Source organism: Monodelphis domestica, chromosome 5 (genome assembly GCF_027887165.1).
Source record: "Monodelphis domestica isolate mMonDom1 chromosome 5, mMonDom1.pri, whole genome shotgun sequence".
Taxonomy (NCBI): domain Eukaryota; kingdom Metazoa; phylum Chordata; class Mammalia; order Didelphimorphia; family Didelphidae; genus Monodelphis; species Monodelphis domestica.
In genome coordinates, this window is record NC_077231.1 from 2,982,427 (window position 1) to 3,004,078 (window position 21,652).

At 47.6% G+C, this 21,652-nt stretch overlaps 2 protein-coding genes across 5 annotated transcripts in view; one reads left to right on the forward strand and one right to left on the reverse strand.

Annotated features, from left to right (window-relative positions):
• Window positions 1-208: 208 nt before the first annotated feature.
• On the reverse strand, window positions 209-21,631 carry ST13 (ST13 Hsp70 interacting protein). Of its 4 annotated transcripts, none has more exons than XM_056797400.1 (12): window positions 21,498-21,631; window positions 14,993-15,050; window positions 14,006-14,081; window positions 13,825-13,895; window positions 12,793-12,859; window positions 11,995-12,079; window positions 11,713-11,823; window positions 8,852-8,954; window positions 8,074-8,190; window positions 7,085-7,133; window positions 5,350-5,477; window positions 1,979-4,275 (listed from the first exon to the last, which is right to left on the reverse strand). In XM_056797400.1, the coding sequence occupies exons 2-12, from the start codon at window positions 15,047-15,049 to the stop codon at window positions 4,147-4,149; spliced, it is 993 nt and encodes a 330-aa protein (XP_056653378.1). In that variant the 5' UTR covers window position 15,050; window positions 21,498-21,631; the 3' UTR covers window positions 1,979-4,146. The 4 variants fall into 4 exon arrangements, with proteins under 4 accessions (XP_056653375.1, XP_056653377.1, XP_056653378.1 ...); XM_001363684.5 differs by having other exon boundaries at window positions 21,020-21,504; XM_056797397.1 differs by lacking the exons at window positions 1,979-4,275; window positions 5,350-5,477 and adding an exon at window positions 209-587 and having other exon boundaries at window positions 21,020-21,504.
• The window catches only part of XPNPEP3 (X-prolyl aminopeptidase 3), a 35,000-nt gene continuing 34,354 nt past the window's right edge, over window positions 21,007-21,652 (forward strand). Inside the window, exon 1 of the mRNA XM_056797401.1 lies at window positions 21,007-21,129. The gene's annotated coding sequence lies outside the window, so the exon portion shown is untranslated. The remainder of the gene's footprint in view (window positions 21,130-21,652) is intronic.

A 21,652-nucleotide genomic window follows, 5' to 3' on the forward strand; every position in this document is an offset into this window, starting at 1 on the left:
AGTTAATAAGCATGGCACCAGATTACTGACTTCTCTTCCTTGATGGCCTCCTTCCTTCCCTGCTGCTCACTGGTCCTTGCTGTCAATCGCCTCGCTTTGCTATGGGCTAACCAATCTTGCTGCCAGGTGCCTGCCTCTCATGGCTCCTTGGGGCCCTTCTTTCTGCTTCCCTAGGAGGCTACAGGGTTGGCAAGTAAAGGAGCCGGGCTGTCTCATGCCATTTATTTCTTGGCCTCAAGCTCCACTCTCCTCTATCTCCTCCTCACTGACCCAATCGTCCAAAGAGGGTATAGTTTCACTTATCTCTTCTTCACTGCTTGGAACCTCCAATTCCTCAATTCTCACTTTCTTTCGGCCCCATATCTTCACCTCTCGGGATTTGTATTCATTAGGGAAAGCGTTCTTTCCCTTAAGGACAAACGTCTTAGGGCCGGAACGCCCAGCCGTGATCCAAAGCTCATCCTCAGTGGAAGTGTCCAACACCTCAAAGCTCTCCTCACTGGGCACCTCATCACTTGTCTTCTCCGGACTGTCATGCTCTAGCTCTTCGACAGGCACCAATTCCTCAATGGACACTTTCTTGACTCCTGGTAGGGTAAAATGCTCACCACGTTAATGATGGCACACCCATCTTTGCTTATGTTACTTAACACTAGCGAGGCTTCCTAGCTGCCCCTCCTGGGGGTCGGGTCTACATGATTTGGGGCCTCTTCCCTAGAGATTTCTTTAGTGGGTGAGGGAAAGGGGAGAAAACAGGAACTCTGGGCACGGGCAGATAAAATTTAACGACACATGGTCATAAATCACTATCAATTTAAAATCAAACTCATTCCCGAGCTTTCCCAGGCCCAAATCATTCATCTTCTCTTCCCAAGAGGGGAGTAGCTTATACTTTTTCCCCCTTTAAGCCCTTAATTTCTAACTTAGTTAACAACTCAAATAACTTTGTCAACAAAAGGGCAAGGGCTAGGCGATTGGGGTTAAGTGACTTGCCCAGTCACACAGGTAGTAAGTGTCTGAGGCCACATTTGAACCCAGGACCTCCCATCTCTCAATCTTACCAAGCTTTCTCCCTGCCCCCAATAGCATGTGGAATAGAATCAATTATGAAAACTGTATTTGGAGGAAAAGCTATTCCCTCCCAGAGATAGAGGTTGTGCTAACATACAAAGTAATTTGACCACAACTGAAGTCAAATGTATAACAAAGCTGTGCCTGAATGGGAAAGAAATCTACTGGTCCTTTGTTCCCCCCAGAAGAGAAATGTAAACTTAAATGTAAATTTAAAACGGAAAAAATACACTTTGCACACATTTAGCCAACATCTATCCCTTAGCAATATTACCTTTTAAACGCAGAAACACTGTAAAAGCAGACTAGTCCACGCCAGACCAATCGGTTGCCCAGTGGGTGACGGGGACTCGGACTTTGGAGCCTTGCTTCACACCAGACCGGCTGGCTGTAGTGTTTTCCCAGTGAAAGACCACGTGCTCTTCTCCAGAGAACAATCTTTTACTATGGGACTCCACTCCCTCCTTCCTCAGCACCAATAGACCGCTTCTTAGGAGCCTGCCCCTGTGTTTCTCATTGGACTTCCTGTAGGCCCTCACTAACTGGCCCAATGTACAGGGCTGACCCCAGGAACTTTTCACACTTTTCATTCCCCTCCCTTCTTGCCCCCAAGCATTTGATTCTGAAATCCCAACAGTGAAATAACCCCACAACAGTTCGCAAGCTAAAGCTGCCCCAAACCCACGGAGGAAGGCGAATGCAATGGTGGTGCACAGACGCCAATGCCCACATGCCCTCCTGAGACTGACAAGGTTCATGGGCTGACTTTGGATGCTAGCCATCTCCAACTCAGTGGGGGTTGTTTCTTCGATTTCCCAGAGACACACACGGCTTGCTGCCATCGGCAGTACCCGACTCGAGATATCCCTCCTCCTTTCTGACTGGTCAATTGAGACAGTACAAAAGCTTCCAGTTTGAAAACCACACTTTATTTGTGAAGGTGACTAGAAATATCCAATAACTTCTACTTTTCAGCAAAAACAAAAAACAAACTGAAAACCGGAAACCCTCCTTTCACATTTTTCTTTCTTTCTTGTAGGGTTGTTAGTACAAGAAAAAAAGTCAGGCTTGGCTATTAAGTTGCGTTCCTAAATCAATGGAGAATAAGCTTTGTATTTGCTAATCAATTAGGCTCAGCACTCTGAAACACAGGCCATTTTCCTAAGATCCAATGGTGACAGGCTTTTTGTGCAGCTTAAACATCAAGGGTTACTAAACCGAGTGAAAAGGCTAGGACTGCAGGAGGGTTTGTGACGTGACCCCGGGGAATGAAGGAAAGGCGTTGGAACGCACGCCCGAGAGCCAAGGTATTAAACAGCAGCGCGCTCTGCTCCGACCCCAAGGTAGTAGGCTGCCCACTCGGGGGCACCATTCATTCTCTTGCTGCCCAGCTACTCGGGCAAGGTGCCGCCCACCTACCAATGACTTCTAATGAGGGTACTCCACACTCGTTAGTTTGCCTATTCCAGTTAGTTACACCCAGGCAACATTCCAAGAACAAGCTGCCCTTCAGAATGTCTTTAGATGGGAGGCCTCCTGCCTGGCGGCCAGAGCCAGAGCCGTTTTCTGTATGGTGCCTGACTAAGTTACTGAAGCCAATTAAGGAAAGGAATACCAGAGATGTCAACTGTAGCAGCGACTCCCTACCAGAAAGCATCAATGAGATGTCAAACAATCCTACAATGCAAAAAGAATCACAAAGCTAATCTAGTGATGAGCACATTTTTAATATTGGATCACATAGCCAAGTTCACCTATACGTTTACATATCCACTAATCCTCATGCCCTCCTTCCCCAAAATGGAAAGATCAATGCAAATGTCATTTTCAAGGGCCATTTCCCAAGTAAAAGAAAACAAAAATAAAAACAAAAAACCAGGGACATCTTCTTCCCTCCATGGTTTAGTTAAAAAAAGGAAGCATGTTGGGGTCGGTCCTCAAGGTCGCAGAGAATCAAAACGAAATCTCTTGGCCAAAGGAGAAGTGAAGGGCATTAGCCTACATAGAAACAGTAAGTGTGGCATTTTACATTAAACCAAGCATTCAGCAATGGTAGGGTTGAATGGTGGCCTTCAGAAATACTGACTGGATGAGGGCCATTTTGAGCCTAATTAATGGGGGATGGAGTGGGGGGTGGGGAGAATAGACACTGGAAACACAGACCCAAAAGAGAGCAGAGCCAAGTGTCTGCTGTTGAGGAAAGGTCACATCCAAGAAGAAAGAAAAGGAGCCTCCTCCTTCCTCTCTAAACAGAAACACACTATATTACAGACATACCGGACAACAGAGGGGCCAAAGTTACAAGGTGGTAGATCAGTTTCACAGAAGCATTCCCCAAAAGTATGCCCTCAACTCAATGCATGGCTTGGTGGTTCAGTTCTTACCCACAATGCCCCAACTTTCTAATGCGTGTGCAGGGAAGAAAACACTGGACACACTGCAGAAGCCCTCAAGGCAGGCAGCTCCAGGCTCTGCCCAAGAATTTACTATGTCACTGGTGGTCCCGCAGTTGGTTCTGCCGTCAAAATGAGCGGTTTTTCAAAAGCACATCAGAATTTAAAGGAAAAAGCAAAAGCAAAATATATCAAGAAGCACGAATCCATTTCAAATTTACATAGTTAAATGAGGAATGTTCGCCTCTCTCTGATGAGACCAATTTTCCACCATGACCGGATAAGAAATCTTGAATAGAAGTCTCTTCTTTCTCACCCTAAAAGCTAATCAAGTCCAAGGGAAAGTCAAAAAGATGAATAAAAAGAAAATAATTTTCAACACTACTTTCCCTTTCTCCTTTAAGTAATGTTAAAGTTTGGGGAAAATGCTTCTATGTTTCTTAAGCTTGTGATTCAGAGAGGGACAACATAATCTGCTAGACTAATGGCTACCCGATCTCTGTAAAATGCTCCTGTTGCACTGGGGGCAGGGAGGGGGGCAGGACAGGGGGGTTATCTTCCAAGCACCCCAGCTTTCTTCACCAGAAGGTCAGAGGTACATTTGGTTTGTGTTATTGCGAGGTCCATTAAGTGATCTGGGTTGTTTCTCCATCAGTAAGGGCTTTATTTGTTAAAAGGGCATTTACGCTTGACCTCCAAATTTGGCTGACAATTTGGTGATGAGATTCATAACCTTTGGGTTGCTCTGATATTTGGACATGTTTGCGGGGTTCTGAGCCACATCCTGAAACGCCACCATCACCTCTGGGTCCTGCAAACAAAGTTGTAACACACATTAGACGGGCTATGCTGGAGGAAGAAGTGCCCCCGATGAACTACTCTATCAGTCTAAATCCTGCTGCCCCTTCATCTGGCCTCTGGCTTTGTGAGGGTCAACTGGTCAGGCTGTGGACAGAAGCAGGCCCGCCCCTGGGCCTTCCAGGCCAGGGTTTGGTGTATTTGCTGGTGATCCTCTCTCTGCTTCTCATAAAAGGTGATCCTACAAGATCCCACCAGGCTGAGCCGACGCCTCGACGCCTCTCCGCCTCTCCGCCTCTCCTCCTCCCCTCTGCTAGGTGCTCACTCGCTGCCCCATTTCTGAGCTCTTTCCTGGCAATCCATCTTGGAGCAGACTTTGGTTCTGGGTCAACCTGTGCACTACTTCCTCTATATTCATGACCTGTTGTTACCGAAGCAACATGCTAACACAGGACAGGAAGAGGAAATCTCAGTATTCTCATTTACACTGAAGTTGTCACTTCTATTATCCACCACGTGTAAAGCTCAAATAGCTATAGAACACAGAAGAATCATGAAGTGAAAAGTGAGGGGAGACTCCCTGACTACACCACAAGAAGACTTCTAGGCTGACCCTCTTTTCCAGGGTCTTTCATTCCTCCCTGCCCCAACTCACCCCTTCACTTGCCAGGAGACAAGTGGCAAAGAGTCTACATTGGCCACCTTCTGATGAGAAATGCAGATCCCCAGACTTAGCCAGGCCTCTGAGAACCCCAACCAACAAGGAGGCAATGAAGAACGCTTTGGTAAAGCAGTATGTCCACACACCTGTGAAACCATCTCACCGCCACAAGCTAGTCAGGCTCAAGAGGGAAACTGGGGGGGAAAGTCTGTTTTGTATCATAAAGCATCACGCTGCGGACCTCAGTATCTCTCCCCCAGGTCCTGCCCTTGGTGGGGGCTTCCGGAGTTCCTTGAACAAACCATCAACCGCTTGACAAGAGCCTGTTTCCTCCAACTGTCTAACTGGTAATGGGAACAAATAGTCACTCCTACCTACACCCAGTAGGGAAAGACTCAAAAGCCCATGGGTTTTTACGAGTCTCACCTGCATGGCTGCAAGCACTTCCGGGTCACTAAGAATCTCATTGAGGCCCGGCATTCCTGCCATCCCAGGCATGGCCCCTCCCATGCCAGGCATGCCTCCAAAGTTCCCAGGCATGCCTCCAGGAAAACCTGCAAAACAAGAACAAAACAAAACTAACCAAAAGTTCCCGTATGGCGGCCAAGCTCTCACAAATAGGTCGCCCAAGGACTGCGACATCAGGCTACTCTTCACCAAGCACTCAACAACCAGGCACATCCAAGGTGGCTGCCACATGCTAACTCAGGCCTCCAATCTATGGATCTATCTTCTGGTATTCGTTCCAAGGCAGATGAGCATTAGGCAACCAGGGTGAAGGGATGTATTTGCCCAGGAAATACCTGAAGCCAGAGTAAGTAGGACCTACAGGCTACAAGCCTGGCTCTCTTCCACTGAGCTACCTAGCTGCCGCTATCTCATATGCCCTTAATCAAACGGGCACTTATCTCAAGGCCTCAGACAACAGCTCAGGCCTGGGGCGTCGGACTACAAATAGAAATTGGGCCACCGAGTCACACAAAAGGACCCCTATTGGCCACATTTTAGAACATCGCGTTACCTATGCTGCCATGTAATGTGTACTTGGTTAAAATATTTCCCAATCACTTTCTAATCAGGTCCCACGTGTCTCGAGGCTTGTGTTCCATACAGATGGCCTACACAAGCAGAAAAGGACAAGAAGCTCTGACTTTCCAAGTCATTCTGTTGATCAGTGTTTCAGGCTAGCATTCATCTTCCATCTTAAAATTCAGCAAATTACAACTGAAGCCACCTTAAGCAGCCCACAGTTCTTATTAATATAGTCATCAGAGAAAGGAAGAAGCCGCTGAGTGAACCACTTTCCCTTGGTCCACTGTCTCCTTCCTTCAACTCTTGACATCTTTCCTCAACAGGGCCTGACTTCCACTAATGTCAGATGATTTACATTTTAGGGATTCCACTTCAATGCCACCATGATTAGGACTTGCTTATTAGTGCCCACACTCCATCCTACGTCCAAATTGAAGAAGGAAGGCTGGTGTGACTTCACATCATCTTATGGAAAATCTCTTGGCACAATGGAAAATCCTAGGATTTGGAGGAAAGAGACCCCTTGCCCCCCAAGTTCAACCCCTGGTCCTCAACTTTCCTCCTTCCAGATGACCCTAGACGAGGCCTCCTTTTCTTCCTCTGTATGAGGAGGGGGAGGGTAGGCTCAGTGACCTCTCCCAGGCCTCCTGTCCCTAAGGCCAACAACTGCCACTGAAATAACTACCATTCTCTGCCCATTGTGTGCCAACATTTTAAGTCACAGGGGAAGAAAGAGGCAAAGTGTGGAGAACTTGGTGATTTTAAAACTGTTCCCTTAATCCAGCCAACCTGGGTTTTCTTGGCCCCGCCATGCCCCAGGTCTGCCCCTAGAATCCTTAGTCCAGTTCATGTTTATTTACATATGCTTATTCTTCTCCAGATCTCCTAAAGAGTCTAATCTCCAGTAATTTATGTACAAGGAAATTCTACTGCAACAACCTGAAAGCTCCTTGGAGTTTGTGGGGGAAAAAAAAATCCAACATTTTTACCTGACAATTTCCTAAGATCTACTCATTCCTCCCTGGCAGAGAGAAGCAGGAATTCAGGCCTGGGAGGCACAAAACTCTCAACAAGATCCATTCTCATAATTCTAAACACTATTTTTTTTTTCATTTTTATCAGACAATACCTGGAAAAGAGCCAAAATGGGCTCCTGAAGTTCGCCGGGCCTCTTCCTCCTTTGAAGGGAAAAGAAACAAGTCCATCATTCCAAAAGGATCACCTTGATGTTTTCTTAGTCCAATGTCTAAGAAAACTCAAGCCCCACTCCCAAAAGAAAGTGTCCCCCATCAAAGCTGGACTGAACTTATATACTTTACGGCTGTCTCTCCCAGCACATACAGCACAATTCTTGGCACACAGTAAGTACAAAATCTTTAATTACTCAAGGTATAGTCCATCATACCAGGCAACAAACATTCAGCAAACAGGTCTGTTTATACTTCTAAGAGACCAAGTTTCATTTTAGGGATCACCAAAATGACACATCATGGCCTCCTGGATTCTCACAACTAGTCTTGAAGGCCATGGTTCTCCATACAAGAGACATGGGCTCCGGGAACCCCCTGGTTTTGTTGTCTTGTTTTTAAAGGACAAACAGAGATACTGGGAGCACTATTCAGGAAGTAACAGTGCAGTTAGCATTCTTTCTAAAAATGAAACTGAAGCATGACAATAATGAGGGGGAAAAACATCTTCTGGGATGAAAATTTTCAACTTGATGGTTAATTTTAAGGTTTTCTGCTTTGGAATTAACTTGTAATCTTCTACTACTACCCTGCACAGAGAATTCCTTGATGCAACAGTAGACAGGAAAACATTAGGTAGGCCCAAGAGGCCCCCAGAACGACAGTGCTTAATCCTCAATTTTAGCTCAGTGGGCAGAAATCCCCCTGTATTTCGAAAGAGACAAATGTGCTTGCTTAGATAGGAACAAGCTGACTGACTGAGCTTCCTTTTCCTCTGAGGTGGGAGCTACCCATTCACTAAAGAGGTGCGTTGGACGTAAACTATAAGAGAAAGCCACCCATGACCACCCTTTTTCTATCACCACTATGATCCTATAGACTCTTGTAGCACATGGGCGTCAACGACAGAGCCTCAGCTCAATGACTTTACCCTTTGGGCTCGCTCATGTTCCTCCCGAGCCTTCTTCACCCTCTCTATCCTTTCTTTAATCTCTCGCTCCTCGCGTTTTCTTTCATATTTTCGCCGATGTTCAGCAATCTTCTGGGCCTAGTACAATGAACACAAAGAGAAACGTTTTTCTCTACAGTACAAATAAAGAAAAAAAAATCTGGACAACTATTACCCAAGAAATCTCCTGTCAACCTGCATGTACAAAAAAGAAAAATGTACAGAGCTTACTATCCCTGACTCCAAAAAGTTGGAGACGGCCAAATAAAGAATGATTTTATTTGTTTAGCAAATTGAGGTCCCCCAGTGTTGCCGGAAGGCTTGATGAGAAGAAGCCCAGTGGTCGTAATTTATATGCAACTTGCGAGAATACTCCCCTAGAAGGGATTTGTGAGAGACAGGCCAACTCTGAAAACCGGAAGGGATTGAATGCCCTCCTGTGGTCGGGCACAATGACCCCTCTATACACAGTGGCCACCCAGGACCCCAGGGAGTCTCCTTGGTCCTTTCTCCACCCCATTAGCTATACTGGAAGGGATTTATACCATCGCTGCCTTTCCAAGTTGAATCTTTTGAATTCCATCTAGTTCTGAGGCACATATCCAGGTGTCACGAGGGACCATTTCAGGATGAACTCCCTACACACGTCCCTCTCCTTGTGGCAGTCAGGGAGTTTAGCTAACCTGCCTCTCTTGGGCTGCTACTAACAAACTCGTCTCTGGAAGACTATTTTCCAGACACCATGCCTGTCTTCACTCACCCTCGGCTGGACTTCCTTCAGCATAGCACTGGTATCTTCATCATAGTCCAGTTTACAAGCCATGGCAAGATCCCGGGCAGACTCCTCCCAGTGGCCAAGGAGTCTAAAATGAATTTAGCAATGAATTTAGACATTTTTCATGTGTTTCCTCTCTGCAGCCTCCGTGGGTCACTGCACCTGCTTTTCAGGTCAGAGCAAACCAAAATAAGAGGGTAATTGTAAAGAACGACAGGCAAAAATCAAAAGCCCGGTGGCTCCCTCGTGCTTCTATGTGGCCTCACTCTGGTCCCTGCTTTACAAAACCCTCACACTAGCACACTGTGGGCCTACGAATTGTGACACAGCTAAAAAAAGGACGAGGCTAGCTACTTACTGTTTGAAGGAAACACTCCACCAGGGGTAAAAAGAACATAAGGAAAAGGGTTCACTTTTTGTTTTTAGAGGTAATAGGCATCCTTCTGATCATGATCTCCCTTAAATCACATTACTACTGAGCGCTGCCTCGGGCACAGACACAGAATCCGTCCAATGGTGGGCCTCAGGTCTCCCATGTGGACTGGCTTATGCTCAAAAGGCAGGACCCAAAGAGGAGTCCCAACTCGTGTCTGCCACAGCTCATACAACAACAACAAAAACGACCAACATGACTACAAAACCACATATAGTGACTCTGAATTCCATTTGTTTGTTTTTAAATGCAATGAAGAGATTAGCAGAAATCAGTAAATGAGCTCCTGCCAGATACCAGGGGAAGCCAAGTGGTATAGCAGATAGTCTGGGCCCAGAGCCAAGAAGAATCTTCTTCCCGAGTTCAAACCTGGCCTCAGACGCTTAGTAGCTCGGTGACCCTGGACAAGTCACACCACCCTGTTACCCTGTTTCCTCAACTGTAAAATGAGGTGGAGAAGGCAATGGCCAACTGCTCCAAGAAAACCCCATGACAGGTAACAAAGGCTTGGACACAACTGAAAAATGACTAAACCACAAAAGGAGACCCGAAGCAAATGGCTTTTCTTCATAAAGTACAAAGTAAGCTGCCGTCTCCCCTCCTATCTCACTAACTGCCAAGTCTTGATGGTTCCAACTTTACCATGTATACCATGTTCTTCCCCTTCTTTCCATTCACCCAAACATCCCAATTCAGGCCTGGACTGCCAAAAGAGCCTTTTCGCTAGGAAGTATCTGAGGCCAGATTGGAACTTCCAGACTCTGGGCCCAGGCACTGTTGCACCCTGGTCCCCCTTTGCTACAATCTCAACCAAACTTCACCCTTTCCCTCTCAGCTCAGCCCCTGCCGCCTCCCCTTGGACTTCTCTTCTCCTTTCTCCAAATCCATCCTCTGCACAAGGTAACCACATTCATATTTCTAAAGTTTGAGTCTGACCCTGTCATTCTCTTATCCAGAAGCTTCCCTGAGTTCCAACAGAGCCTCTTTAAACGCCTCACCCTAGGCAATTATACCCCCCCCAAGCACTCTAGGAGAGCAGCACCTGAAGCACTGAATACAATTCTGCACCCAGGGTTTGGTTATCTGGCTCCAATATCTCCACTGATGGAGAGAAGAGAAAGTTGGAGCCTGACCTCAAGGGGCAAAGGTACAAGGGATCCCCTTCGGTAAACGGGCCTCCCCCCACAGTGGGATCAATTCGCCAATCATGGTATTCAGGGTCTTATTTTGGACATGCCACTAGGGATACAAAAGGATAATATTCTCTTAGTCAAATGAAAGCATCCGTTCATCCTGCCTTAATTCTTCTCTCTTCACTCATCTCAGCCCGGTGAACCTCCAACCCAATATCCTGGTGGCTCACTCCTTCTTTGATCATCTCATCCAAACAACACTCCCACTCCCAAATCCCCAAGAAGTAAAGGGAGCTCCTTGCACCCTGGACTCTGGGGTACACTTATCACCCGGCCTTTTGGCTAAATTTGAGGACAGACCTGGAAGGCATGTGTTTGCTATGCTCTATTAAGGCCACAGCCAGGAGAGGCTCTGGATACAATTTTCTTTAAGATTGATTCACTTAAATCAACAATAACGCTTACTACTACCAGGCCCTGTTCTCAGCACTTTACAAATATATCCCCTTTGATTCTTCCATCTAACAGCCTGGAAAGGAGCTGCTTTCACTCTTCTCTTCATTTTACAGAGCAGAATGAGGCAGACAGAGGTTCCGTGACTTCCTGGACTCCCTCCCTTCTCTCTCCCCAGCTAAAGAAGCATAGGACACTGGACTGGAACACAGTGTCCCAGACTCTAGGCTCTGGGCTCTGGCTCCTATCTCCCTTCCTCACTAGCTCAGTGCTCAAAGGACCCTTAGGTTGTCCTCTCCCTCTTAACACAGGGCCACCATCTCTGAGTCCAAAGAGATCCAAGTGGGCTGGTCCTGTGTTCCAGAGCTTAAAACCTCACTTTGAGTCTTATCTAACTAAGCCACCTCAGCTTTCTTGCCTCTTTTTCTTCACAAGTTTACTTGGCTCCTTATGCAGCCAAGGAAGATGGCCTTCTCAATTCATCCAAAGGAAATCTCTTTCTGGAAGCACAGAAGGTCTTATACCAAAGTATGGACTCTTCAGCATTTCCAGCACTAACCAAGCGCCTGCGGCCCTGTAAGCCCTAGTGCCAAGTGTTGGCCCAAAACCCAAATCCAAAGAAAGAGACTTCAGAGCCAATGCTCCTTAACAGGCTGTAGGAGCAGGATGTGCGGGGCCTGGGCTAAATGGGGATTGCTGGTTTCTTTAAAATCAATCTCTTTAGGGTGAAGGGTGGTAGAGGGTGTAAGACAAATGGGTGACTTGGAGCTGAAAGGCCTGGGATAGATTTGGGCTGTCTGGCTAAACAAAGGGACTCCCCCTCTTACCTGTGGGCTTTGCCTCGCCATTTGTAGGGCTGGGCGGAGTCTGGGTTTATTTCAATAGCTCTGTCACAATCTCTAATAGCAGCATTAGGCTTCTGCAGTTTTATAAAGATACTGAAGAGAGAAACTTGGTCATTAGAAAGCATTCTTTTCAGACAAAATTCTAGACATTTTCAAAAACAATTCTACCAAAGTCCCCACAATGAAAGGAAAAGCTCATAGTGAGTAAGAGTCCCATTTGAAAACGATACCCTACCCCCCACTGCACTCTCCAGGGCTCCTTACCTGGCTCTCTTAGCATACAAAATAGCCAAACGGGGATTTAGTTTGATGGCCTCTGTGAATAATTCAATGGCTGACTCCAGGTTACCTACAGAAATCACCAAGGAGCAAAGCAAAAAAACCTTTTGGGCTTTTGGTAATATTGAAGTACCCAGTATTTTCCAAACACCATCTAGAACCATCATCTACATGCTTTTCAAGTCCAGCAAAGGGCCAGTGATGGGTTAGACTGACATACAAAATGGGCTATTAGAAAGGAAGACATGTCTGCTTCCGGGTCCCCTCAACTACAAATGCCCGGGAATGACACAAACTGTTCAACGTGACACCTCCACAGGGCAAATCCTTGGTATTTTTCTCAATGTGGTATACCCCTTCTTCCCTGGCCAAAAAGGCTGCTGCATACCTTGGTCAGGTACCCCATTCTAGCTCAGTGCATTGAGAAGCAGGCCTGGAGACTGGGTTCAAATCTGACCCCAGACACTTCCTAGTAGTGTGGCCCTAGGTAAGGGAGAGGCCTAGGGGTTTGGAAAAGCACACAGCCAAGAACACTTGGAGGCCCCTAGCCTTGAGAAGCATCCCCACCACCTTCTAGTGAAAAGAAACTTTCCTAGTTCCTGTGTTCTCCAAACACAGCACATTTCTCTCGGGTGCCAAACTGCCAGAGCTTTGCCATCTGTACTAGAAAGAGGGGGAAAGCCCAGGCACTTTTCTTCAGGCACGCCTGCAGCACAAGTCATGGGCAGTTACCTCCTGACTTTCAGTTGCTGCCCGAGGATCAGAGAAGCCCAAATTACTCACCACTATTGAGGGCATCAATGGCTGCCACCTTCTTTTCATTAGCCTGATCTATCATCTCATCTGTTACCTAGAGAAAGATTCAGAGAAGACAATCAATTGCATCTGGTTGGGAGGAGAGAAGAGGCGGAGGGCAAAGGGAAAACCTCCATTCCTAAAGCCTAAGAGCAAGGGAGGCAGTGCCCAAAGCTGGCATCCCTCCCACCCATTTTGGGCCCTGCTCTTCCATCCTAGATTGCTCCCTCCTCCACTCTTTTGTTGACCTGTTTTTCCAGAAGAATACTTCAAGCTCTGGCCTGCCTCTACTTCTTTCATGTGAGCCAGAGCCATCACCAACTGCCCATTGGACATTCCAGCGAAATGTCCCAGAAACACTTCAAACACAGCATGTCCAAAGCAGAACTCAGTGTGATTTTCCTCTACACCCTCGTATAGCCATCTACCAGTCATCCATTAATAACCTTGGCGTGATTTCTCCCATTCTCAACGCCTGGCTGGCAAAACGATTTCTGCGAAGGAGCAGATGTCACTCCCCAACTCCAAGGGCTCCCAATCACCTCCAGACTAAAAATATGAATTCTTGTTGAATGACAGCTAAAAATTCCTTCCCAGCAGGGGCCACCCCCACCTCTCCTCTTCCTGGACTCACATTATCCCACCCTCTAAAGCATCAGGCCAACCTGCCCTTCACACACATCCCTCTACTGCAGTCTCCATGGTTCACTTTTCTGACTTTCCTGACTCAAATCTGCCACTCGAACTTATTCAGAAGGTACTCTGACTTGCCGTCTCCACGGAAGGAGGTGAACTCCTTTAAATTAGGCCTCATCTCTTCCTCGGCTTCTGGATCCCAACACAGTGCCAGTATAAAGTAGCCCTTTAATGCTTGTTCACCCATCCTTCAGAACCAGAGAAAAGAGGAGCAAGCGTAATTCTCCTCTTCAAGACACCTGTGGGAAGGGGAGCCTGGGGTTCTGAGCCTTGGCATCTGCCCCAATCCTCAAGGTAGACAAAAAAGGCTGGCCTTGAACTCACCTCTGCATTTTCATCTCCCATTTCCTGAGGGGAATCAGTATCTGCTTCAATCACTCCTTCATTATCAATCTCTGCAGGTGGCAAAGTTGAGAAAACACATATGTATAAGCCATTTAGTAGAGGTTTTCCCAAGCTCCCAGTACAAGCTGAATCCAGCACCAAGTGCCCATGTCTTCCTCACCTACGTCACTCTCCTCACTTTCTAGCTCTTCTAGTTTTGGGGGTTCCTCTGGTTTCTTACTTTCAGTTTTTTCCTCCTGATAAAAGAAGGGCCAACAACAAAGTCAGATTGGGCTTAATAACAAAGTCTCTTCACAATAAGAGTTCACACACACAACAACTCTCCAGCAGCACAGAGGGCAGGCACTGGGTGATGGGGTGAAACCCTACGGTTTCCAGAGTCTGGGCTGTTCATCTCAAAGAACATTAAGCATGACAAAGTCAACGGACAGACAAAGAATCTAATTCTATCTTTGAAGATGCTCCTTCCTTCATTCCCAAATGCTCTGGTTTGAGTTGACCATGCCCAGGCCATACGTAGTGCCCCGCTCAGAAATCATCCACATGCCATGAGGTGTTTGTAAATTCTTAGCACAGCAGGTACTTAAATGCTTATGTGCCCTCCCTCTCATGCATGCTAGAAGTCAGATTTCCAGAATAGATTTTTTATATCTCAAAAAAAAGCCAGCTGAGTTAGGAAACTGGAGGGGGAAGAGGGCTAAACTGATTCAAAACAGAGACCCAAGAGAATGGAGCAGCCCACATTTCCTCTAAACCAAACTAGAAAATACATCAGAATGACTTCTGATGGAGAAAACCAGAGAAAATACCAGGGAGTCCTTTAGCCCAGGTGGGCAAAGGGAGACAGATGGAGAATCTGGAAGACGCTAGGGACAATCAGGGCAGAAGAGGTTATGCAACAACACACAAAGAGGCCCCAGACCCAGTCCTGGCCATTCCTGTCAGTGCTCCCAGTAGGATCTGATCCAGGGCACAGTCTGATGTGTTTTTTTCTTGTGTTCTCAATTGGAAAAGGGGGTTGGGAAGGGTTCAAGAAGTAAGAAGGTGGCTCTTGGCTGAATAAAGTAAAAGATGAGAGAAAAAACAAAAAAGAAAGCCAGTTACCCACAAACTGACAATTATCTAATTAAAATTCATCTCTACTTACCTTGATTCTTTCTTCTGATTTTGCTTTTTGTGGAGCAGGTGGAATTTTACCACCCATACTGCACCAAAGAAAGAAAAGAAATCAGAATTTTACAAAAATACAAAAACAAATTTCTTAACCCAAATAGCTGTATTTAATATGTTGTTAGGGTAGCGGACTATGAATGGCTACACTCCAGGAAATAGGATGCCTGGGAGGAATCACAGTCAAAAGGGACAGCTCAGAAAGTCCCACAGTGAACTTCTACATGCTTGAAAAGAGCCTGGATTTCACGGATGATTGCTGTGTTCTGCCCAACAGTATCCTCTTTAGTTGGTAAAGTTTTGATAACATCGTGAAAAGAACCCTCTCTTTATCAGTCAGGTTCCCCTGCAGAATCACATACAACTTTTTAGTCTTATTGCTGAAATATCTAACAGATGAATAACTTATGATAACAGCTAGGCAGCACAGTAGATAAACTGTTCAGTCAGGAGTCAGGAAGATTCAACTTCCCAAGTTCAAATCTGGACCCAGACACTTCCTTGCTGTGTGACCCTGGGCAAGTCACTTACCCCCCCCAGTTTACTTCATCTCTAAAATCGGGATCAAATTTATTCCATTACTGTCTCTACACCCTAAATGATTTTTGGAGGATGAAAGTAAGGAAAATGTTTTGTAACCCTTAAGCACGGCATACAATGCCACATTTTCTAGCACAAAGGTGGCCTTGTACACTTAAAATTGAGGCTAATACTCTACTCTGGCATGTCCTGCAGAGGAGTCCCTTCCTTCCAACCTGCCTCCTGGCACAAGTGCTTTACCCCTTCAGGCAGACTGCACTCTCCTAGAACTTTCTGGACCTCTCCTGGGCAAGGGCACACCATTGGAGGGCTCATTTCTGTTTCTTATCGCCCATTTCAAACTAAGCCCTTGACGGAAAGGACAGCTTTCATTCCCAGAGCTGTGGCAGAGGCAACTGCAAGAATTTCAGACACTATTTCGCCAGCACTAAATAAGTGCTCACTACCACTGGGCCTCAAAGAGGGAGAAAATGAATGGCACGGGTGGCAGAGGGTAGAACTGTGTGTGTGAGCTCTTCAGCTGAGCCCACTCTCCCCCCTTTTTTAGCAGTGGTTACAGGGGGGGGGGGGGGCACCAGGGCAGATGCATTTGAAAATGAAGCTAACATCCAAACCAAAAACTGCTAAAACCTCAAGAATATCTATTTGTTGAATCCCAGCATCCAGGGGTGGGAAACGGGGCCCAGTATCCTGAGGGGGCAGGATGTCATTGTCATTCACAGGGGGTGTCAAGTCACAAAAGATGACCAGCATAGAATCCCATATGCAGCAAATCTCTGGGGTTAGGATGGCCTGGCACTGTGCCCAACGACCCTCCTTGGAGAACAGAGCACCCATCCTTCCTGGCCAGACACCTGTTCAGGCACCTTACAAGTCTGACGTTCTGAAAGCTAAACTTGGGATCATGCGGTTAATCACCTCCAGAAAGGGTCCCTCTTCTCCATCCCTCCCAAAAGACTTTGTCCAGAACTGAAGGCAGCATTTCATCTGGGCTGTGACTGCAGCAGGGGCCAGCGGCCCTATCACTTTTGAGCACAAGAGGATGGAAGCCTCTACACCACACCTTACCCAGCTGGCACTTAACAAAAAGGGGAGGACTCGGTGGCAATGAGGCCACCGATGGGACTGTGCCTGCCCCCCAATTCCAGGACCTTTTACCATCTCCTTCTGGTCCTGCCTCAATAAACCGTTCAAAATCAACACCATGGACCAAGGAGTGTGTGTGCAGCTAGGCATCTGTGCGAGAGAGAAATCTGTAAGGCTCAGGAGAACAGGTGTTAGAGGCTCCTAACAGATGCAGCAAGGAACAGAGACACATCCAAGACAAACGCCACCTGGCCTCCCCCATCATTAAGGGGAGAAATCATTGTGAAGAAGCCACCTTCCTCAGAGCAGCAGTAGCAGCAGCAATAATCAGGTTAGCCCAAAGGGAACTAGAACCCACCCCTCCCAAGGTCAGTCCTGTGAACAAAGGGTCAGCCATTTCACAAGGCAAGCCAGCCAACCTCACTAAGGCAGCAGGATACTCCAAGGGAGAGACAGGAATTAAACTAATTAAAGTGCAAAACTAGGCTAGAAGAAATCAAAAACCCTTTAGCTAGCAATGATCTGACTTGCCAGAAGAGAAGATAGCTGTAGGCAAAAATGCCAGGTGATTATGAGCTCAAAGGAAGCCACCAGTTGTCCACAAAGGAAAAGACCAAATGGATAGAGAAAGGGGCCCAGCACATGCCTCTAACCCTGTAGAACCCATTCAGGAGGACAGATAATGTGTTGAGGCCAAATGAAAGGACTAGAAGGACCTGGCTTTTTTTCAGCAAGAAAGCCTTTTTTTATTCAAAGCTTCCCACAACAGCAAAAGTTCGTCTTTAAAAGTTTCTCATTATAACACTGTTGCTGCCCATCCCACATTGCCCTAGTCTCTGAAATGGACTGGTGAAGGGGGTGTGAGTGGGCCTCATATGACCAACTGGTGACTCCAAAGAAGAAAAGGAATAAAGGATGTCATCAAGGGAAATCTGGAAGAGTCTAGTAGCGAGGATGGACTGGATACATAGCAAGAACGAGGATGAGGGGGAATGCTCCACTGGTATCTTCAGTGTTTCAGCAGAGATCAGGGAAGGGTTCTAGCAACTTCTGGAAAGCCGGGGACAAAGGTAATGTGTGGGATGATGAGTTTTCATCTGTACCTCTGAAGAAAATTCCAGAACTAAAGGCATCACAAATCCATCTAAGTACTTAAATAATCCGGAAAAGTCTCTCAAAAATTTGAAGTCTCAAAATTCCAGAATCCACAGAAACTCAGGTTGGCTAATGTTATTGAAACAACAAATAGAAATGAGCATCTCTGTCCCTCAATAAGTTGGGAATCTATTAAAGTAAGTTCCTTCTAAAGAATAATGGACAAACCTTTCCCAGAATACTAAAGGAATAAGCTCAGAATCTCAGATGAATTGGGCTAGAGAGAAAAAAAAAGCCTTTTGGTGACAAACTCACGCAGACTAATTTTAGCATAAAAAATCATAGACTGGGGGAGTCAATGGAAAGTGACAGCAGTGCTTTTTAAAAGCATCAATAAAAATGTGGTGTAAATTTTTTTACTCTAGAGATGCTACAGTTTGTGCTGAGGGCACACTGTTGATTTACTGAAGATGACTTGGATCCTTTCAAGAGAATAATTTCCTGTTACTGGTTGTTAGTTTTAGTCCTGGGTTCACTTTATCCTTTGAAAAAAATCAAGTATTGCAATCAGGGTGAAGACAGTCCTGCCTTTCTTTGTGTGAACAAAATTGGAGCAGGCTGAATTAGAAAACTTATCAAGTGCATTAAAAGACTGCCTCAGTCTTCTAAGAGAAGACATTTTTTAATCTAAGACAAAAATATAAGAATGCTAGCTCCTAGGTTCAGGTGGTCAAATATGAATCAAGTATTGGGTCAACCCCCACAAGAGTTGCATTAAAGCATGAAAAATGCTTCCGATCACCACTAAAATAAGGTTCCTTTAACTTCCCAACCAAAGCTCAAGGGAGAGGCTGGAGATCTCAAAAAGTACTCTAAAGACAGATGATAGTTGAGATCCAAAGAGTAATCACTTAATATAAGTGCTTATTAGATACTAGCAGAGGAGACAGAACCTTGCTTGGCTTGGAGGAACTGGCAGGGAAAGCAGCAGAGCCAGGAGAACCAATGGAGACAGATTTACAAACATAATAAAAGTATAACACACAAAAGCCATCAAATTCGGCTTACACAGTGACCAATCCTAGTCCTGAAGAAATGGTGATAAAACATGATTTCTCACTGTCGAATGTTAACATCAGAAACTGCTATAATTTATAAGGGTATGTGGAGTTCAAAGCCATTACTGGTAAACCCCAAGAATCAAGGGGTCTTTCCATCTGACTAAGAATGGGAGCTCCTGGAGATGAAGAGCTAACTTTCTTTGTGTATTCTCACAGCAAGGTACAGCACTTGGCCCACCTAATCATTTTATTCTCATTCAAATGATCATTCCTTCATTTATTCATTCCTCTCTAGGGAAAGGGAGGGGGGAACTATAGGGGCAGATGGTTAGACAGTTATTTTATCAATACTGCTTAACTGTTGGTTTTGTTGTTGAGCACATGACTAGTTCAAAGATAATGAATAATGATGACCGGTGGGAATCTGAAACTGCTAATAACAGATCTATAAGGCTATATCCTGGAAGCATCCTGCACCCTAAAGATGAAATTAAACCTGGACTCTGGAATGCTCTAGATGTGGTGAAAGATCATATAGTTCAAGTCCCTCGTTTTAATGAAAAGAATCCTCCAGTGTCTGGCACAAGAAGACTAATCTGGGATCTCTCTTAAGGGGCAGGGTCTTGTGACCCTTCTTAGTCCAGTCTTCTTTCCCCCATCCCATTAAAAAACCACTTGCCCAATCAGGCACTGGAGATAACACAAGTCATACAAAGGAAAGACAGGAGAGAATACAGTCTTGTAGGAAGATGAGGGAAAAGAGTGCATTCCAAACCCAGGAGAGGGAGCGATACCTGTCCAAAGGGACAGAAATGGAAAATTCAAGATCGGCCAGAAGAAACAGCAGATTGATCTGTTTGGAGGACATGTGAAGGAGAGTAAAGAAAAATCATCCTGGAAGGGGTGTTTTAGAGGCAGATTGGGAAAGATTTCGATGCCAGACAGAGTTCTGATTTTATCCTACAAGTATCACAGGGCAGGCAACTGGTCCAAGTTGGGCTTTAGGAATATCAATGTGGCCACCATGCCTGCAATCCCACAGGCTTGTAAAAAAACCCTTCAGATCTGAACTCTGGTCATGACTTCCAGTGGCCTTTGCCATCATCACCTCAAAGGCTGCTCTAAGGGAGCAGATGCATCTCAGGTGTGAAACTCTGCTGGGAAAGGAGGACTGGATTCTCTATGAGCCCCCAGGGCACTTCCAAGAAGAGGGGGTGACCTTGGCCACCCCACCTGAGCCTCAATTTCCCTGGCTATGTTACTCTAAGTCACAGTTGTGCTGCCAAAAAGGGCCTGAAAGTCAGGAAGACCCGAGTTCAAATCTTATCTCAGACACTCATTAGCAGCGTGACCTTGGGCTTCACAAGTCATTCACTTCATCTGTTTGTCCCCATTTCCTCCACAGTAAAATGAGGACAATGGCCCTAACCTCTCCAGAGTTGTTTTAGGGGTTAAAAGAAATCTTTATGGTGCTGCACAGGGACCAACAATCCACCGTAAGCACCCACTGGCACCCCCGAGGGTGCCTCCCAATTCAGCATCCGTCCATTCAGGACCACAAGATCTACACAGCCACCCTCGGGCGTCCAGGAACCACGGACGAGAGCTGGGGCACTTTGAGGCTGAACCTGGAGCTGCTTGAGTGACCTTGGCCCAAATCCCTCACTCCAAAAATGACAGGCCGGGACCTTGACGAAACGCCTAAGGGCCAGAGTCCCGGAAAAACCTAGACTCCCTCACCGCCTGACCAGCTGACCTACAAGGCCCCACCCCATCCCACTCCGGCCAGGCCTAGGTCCTGGAGACAGTTAGGATCTCCGGGAGAACCGGCCAGGCCCAGCCGGAAACGACCAGCCCAGAGCAGCGCCCCTCCCCCCTGCGCACTCCGGGCTCGAGCGCCCCTCCCCCTCTGCGCACTTCGGGCACGCGCTCCCTTCTCCCTAGTAACCTGGACCCGCGCCCCCCTCTCGGCGTACTCCAGGCCCGCGCGCCCCTCCCCCCTTTTAACCAGTGCACGTAGACCACCCACCCCACCCCCCGCCTGGGCCCGAGCACTCCTCCCCCTCACGGGGGGCGGGGGCAGAGCGGTTGCTCGCCTGCTTCGGGCCTCTCGCGCCCAGCACGCACTTTCACCCTCGCCTCTCCCTCTTCCCTCCCTCCCACAGGAGCCCCAACGGCCCCCAGCCCCCACCCGCCCCAAACACCCGCTGGCCCGGCCTCACCTCTCCACCCAGTCCCGAAGGAAGCGCAGCTCATCGGTGTGCAGGAGGCTCGAGTCCTGCTGGCAGAGCCTGATAAAGGCCTGGAGCTCACTGAGCTTGCGGCTGTCCATGTTAGACGGGGCCGGGGCCGGGGCGGCGGGGGCCGGGGTGGCAGGGGCCGGGGCGGCGGCGGGCTCCGGGGCCGGGGTGGCGGGGGTGGCGGCGGCGGCGGCGGGCTGCTGCTCGCGCTTGCGCTCGCACCCGACGCGTCGGGCGCTGGCTGAAGCGCAAGGGGCGGGCAGGCGGGTGGTGCGCGGCGTGGGCGCGGACTGGGCCCGGAACAGATAGCTCCGCCCCGAGAGGTCCTGAGCTCCCAGCGGCGGCTCCTCCCCCGCGCCCCGCCCCGCCGCGCTTGCGCAGGAACCTTCTAGAAGCCCCACGGGCGAGCTCGTGGCTTGCCCAAACGAGCAGCCATGCTTGGCACACACGCCCCCGCTACCTCCCATGCTGCTGCTGCTGCTGCTGCTGCTTCCCGGCGCTGGAGGACGCCCATGAGCGGGCGGCTGGGGGCAGGTGGCTGGGCCGGCACTCAGGCGCTCTCCGAAGACAGCCCTGGTATGGCGCCGGGCGGGGCCGAGCCCCGGACGGCACAGG

Coding starts and splice junctions, on each gene's coding strand:
- ST13 (XM_056797397.1), bottom strand. CDS start 21,504: ATGGGAGGTAGCGGGGGCGTGTGTGCCAAGCATGGCTGCTCGTTTGGG. Junction 12,860..13,824: donor TGGGAGATGAAAATGCAGAG/GTGAGTTCAAGG, acceptor ATCTTTCTCTAG/GTAACAGATGAGATGATAGA. Junction 7,134..8,073: donor AACATGAGCGAGCCCAAAGG/GTAAAGTCATTG, acceptor TTCCCTTCAAAG/GAGGAAGAGGCCCGGCGAAC.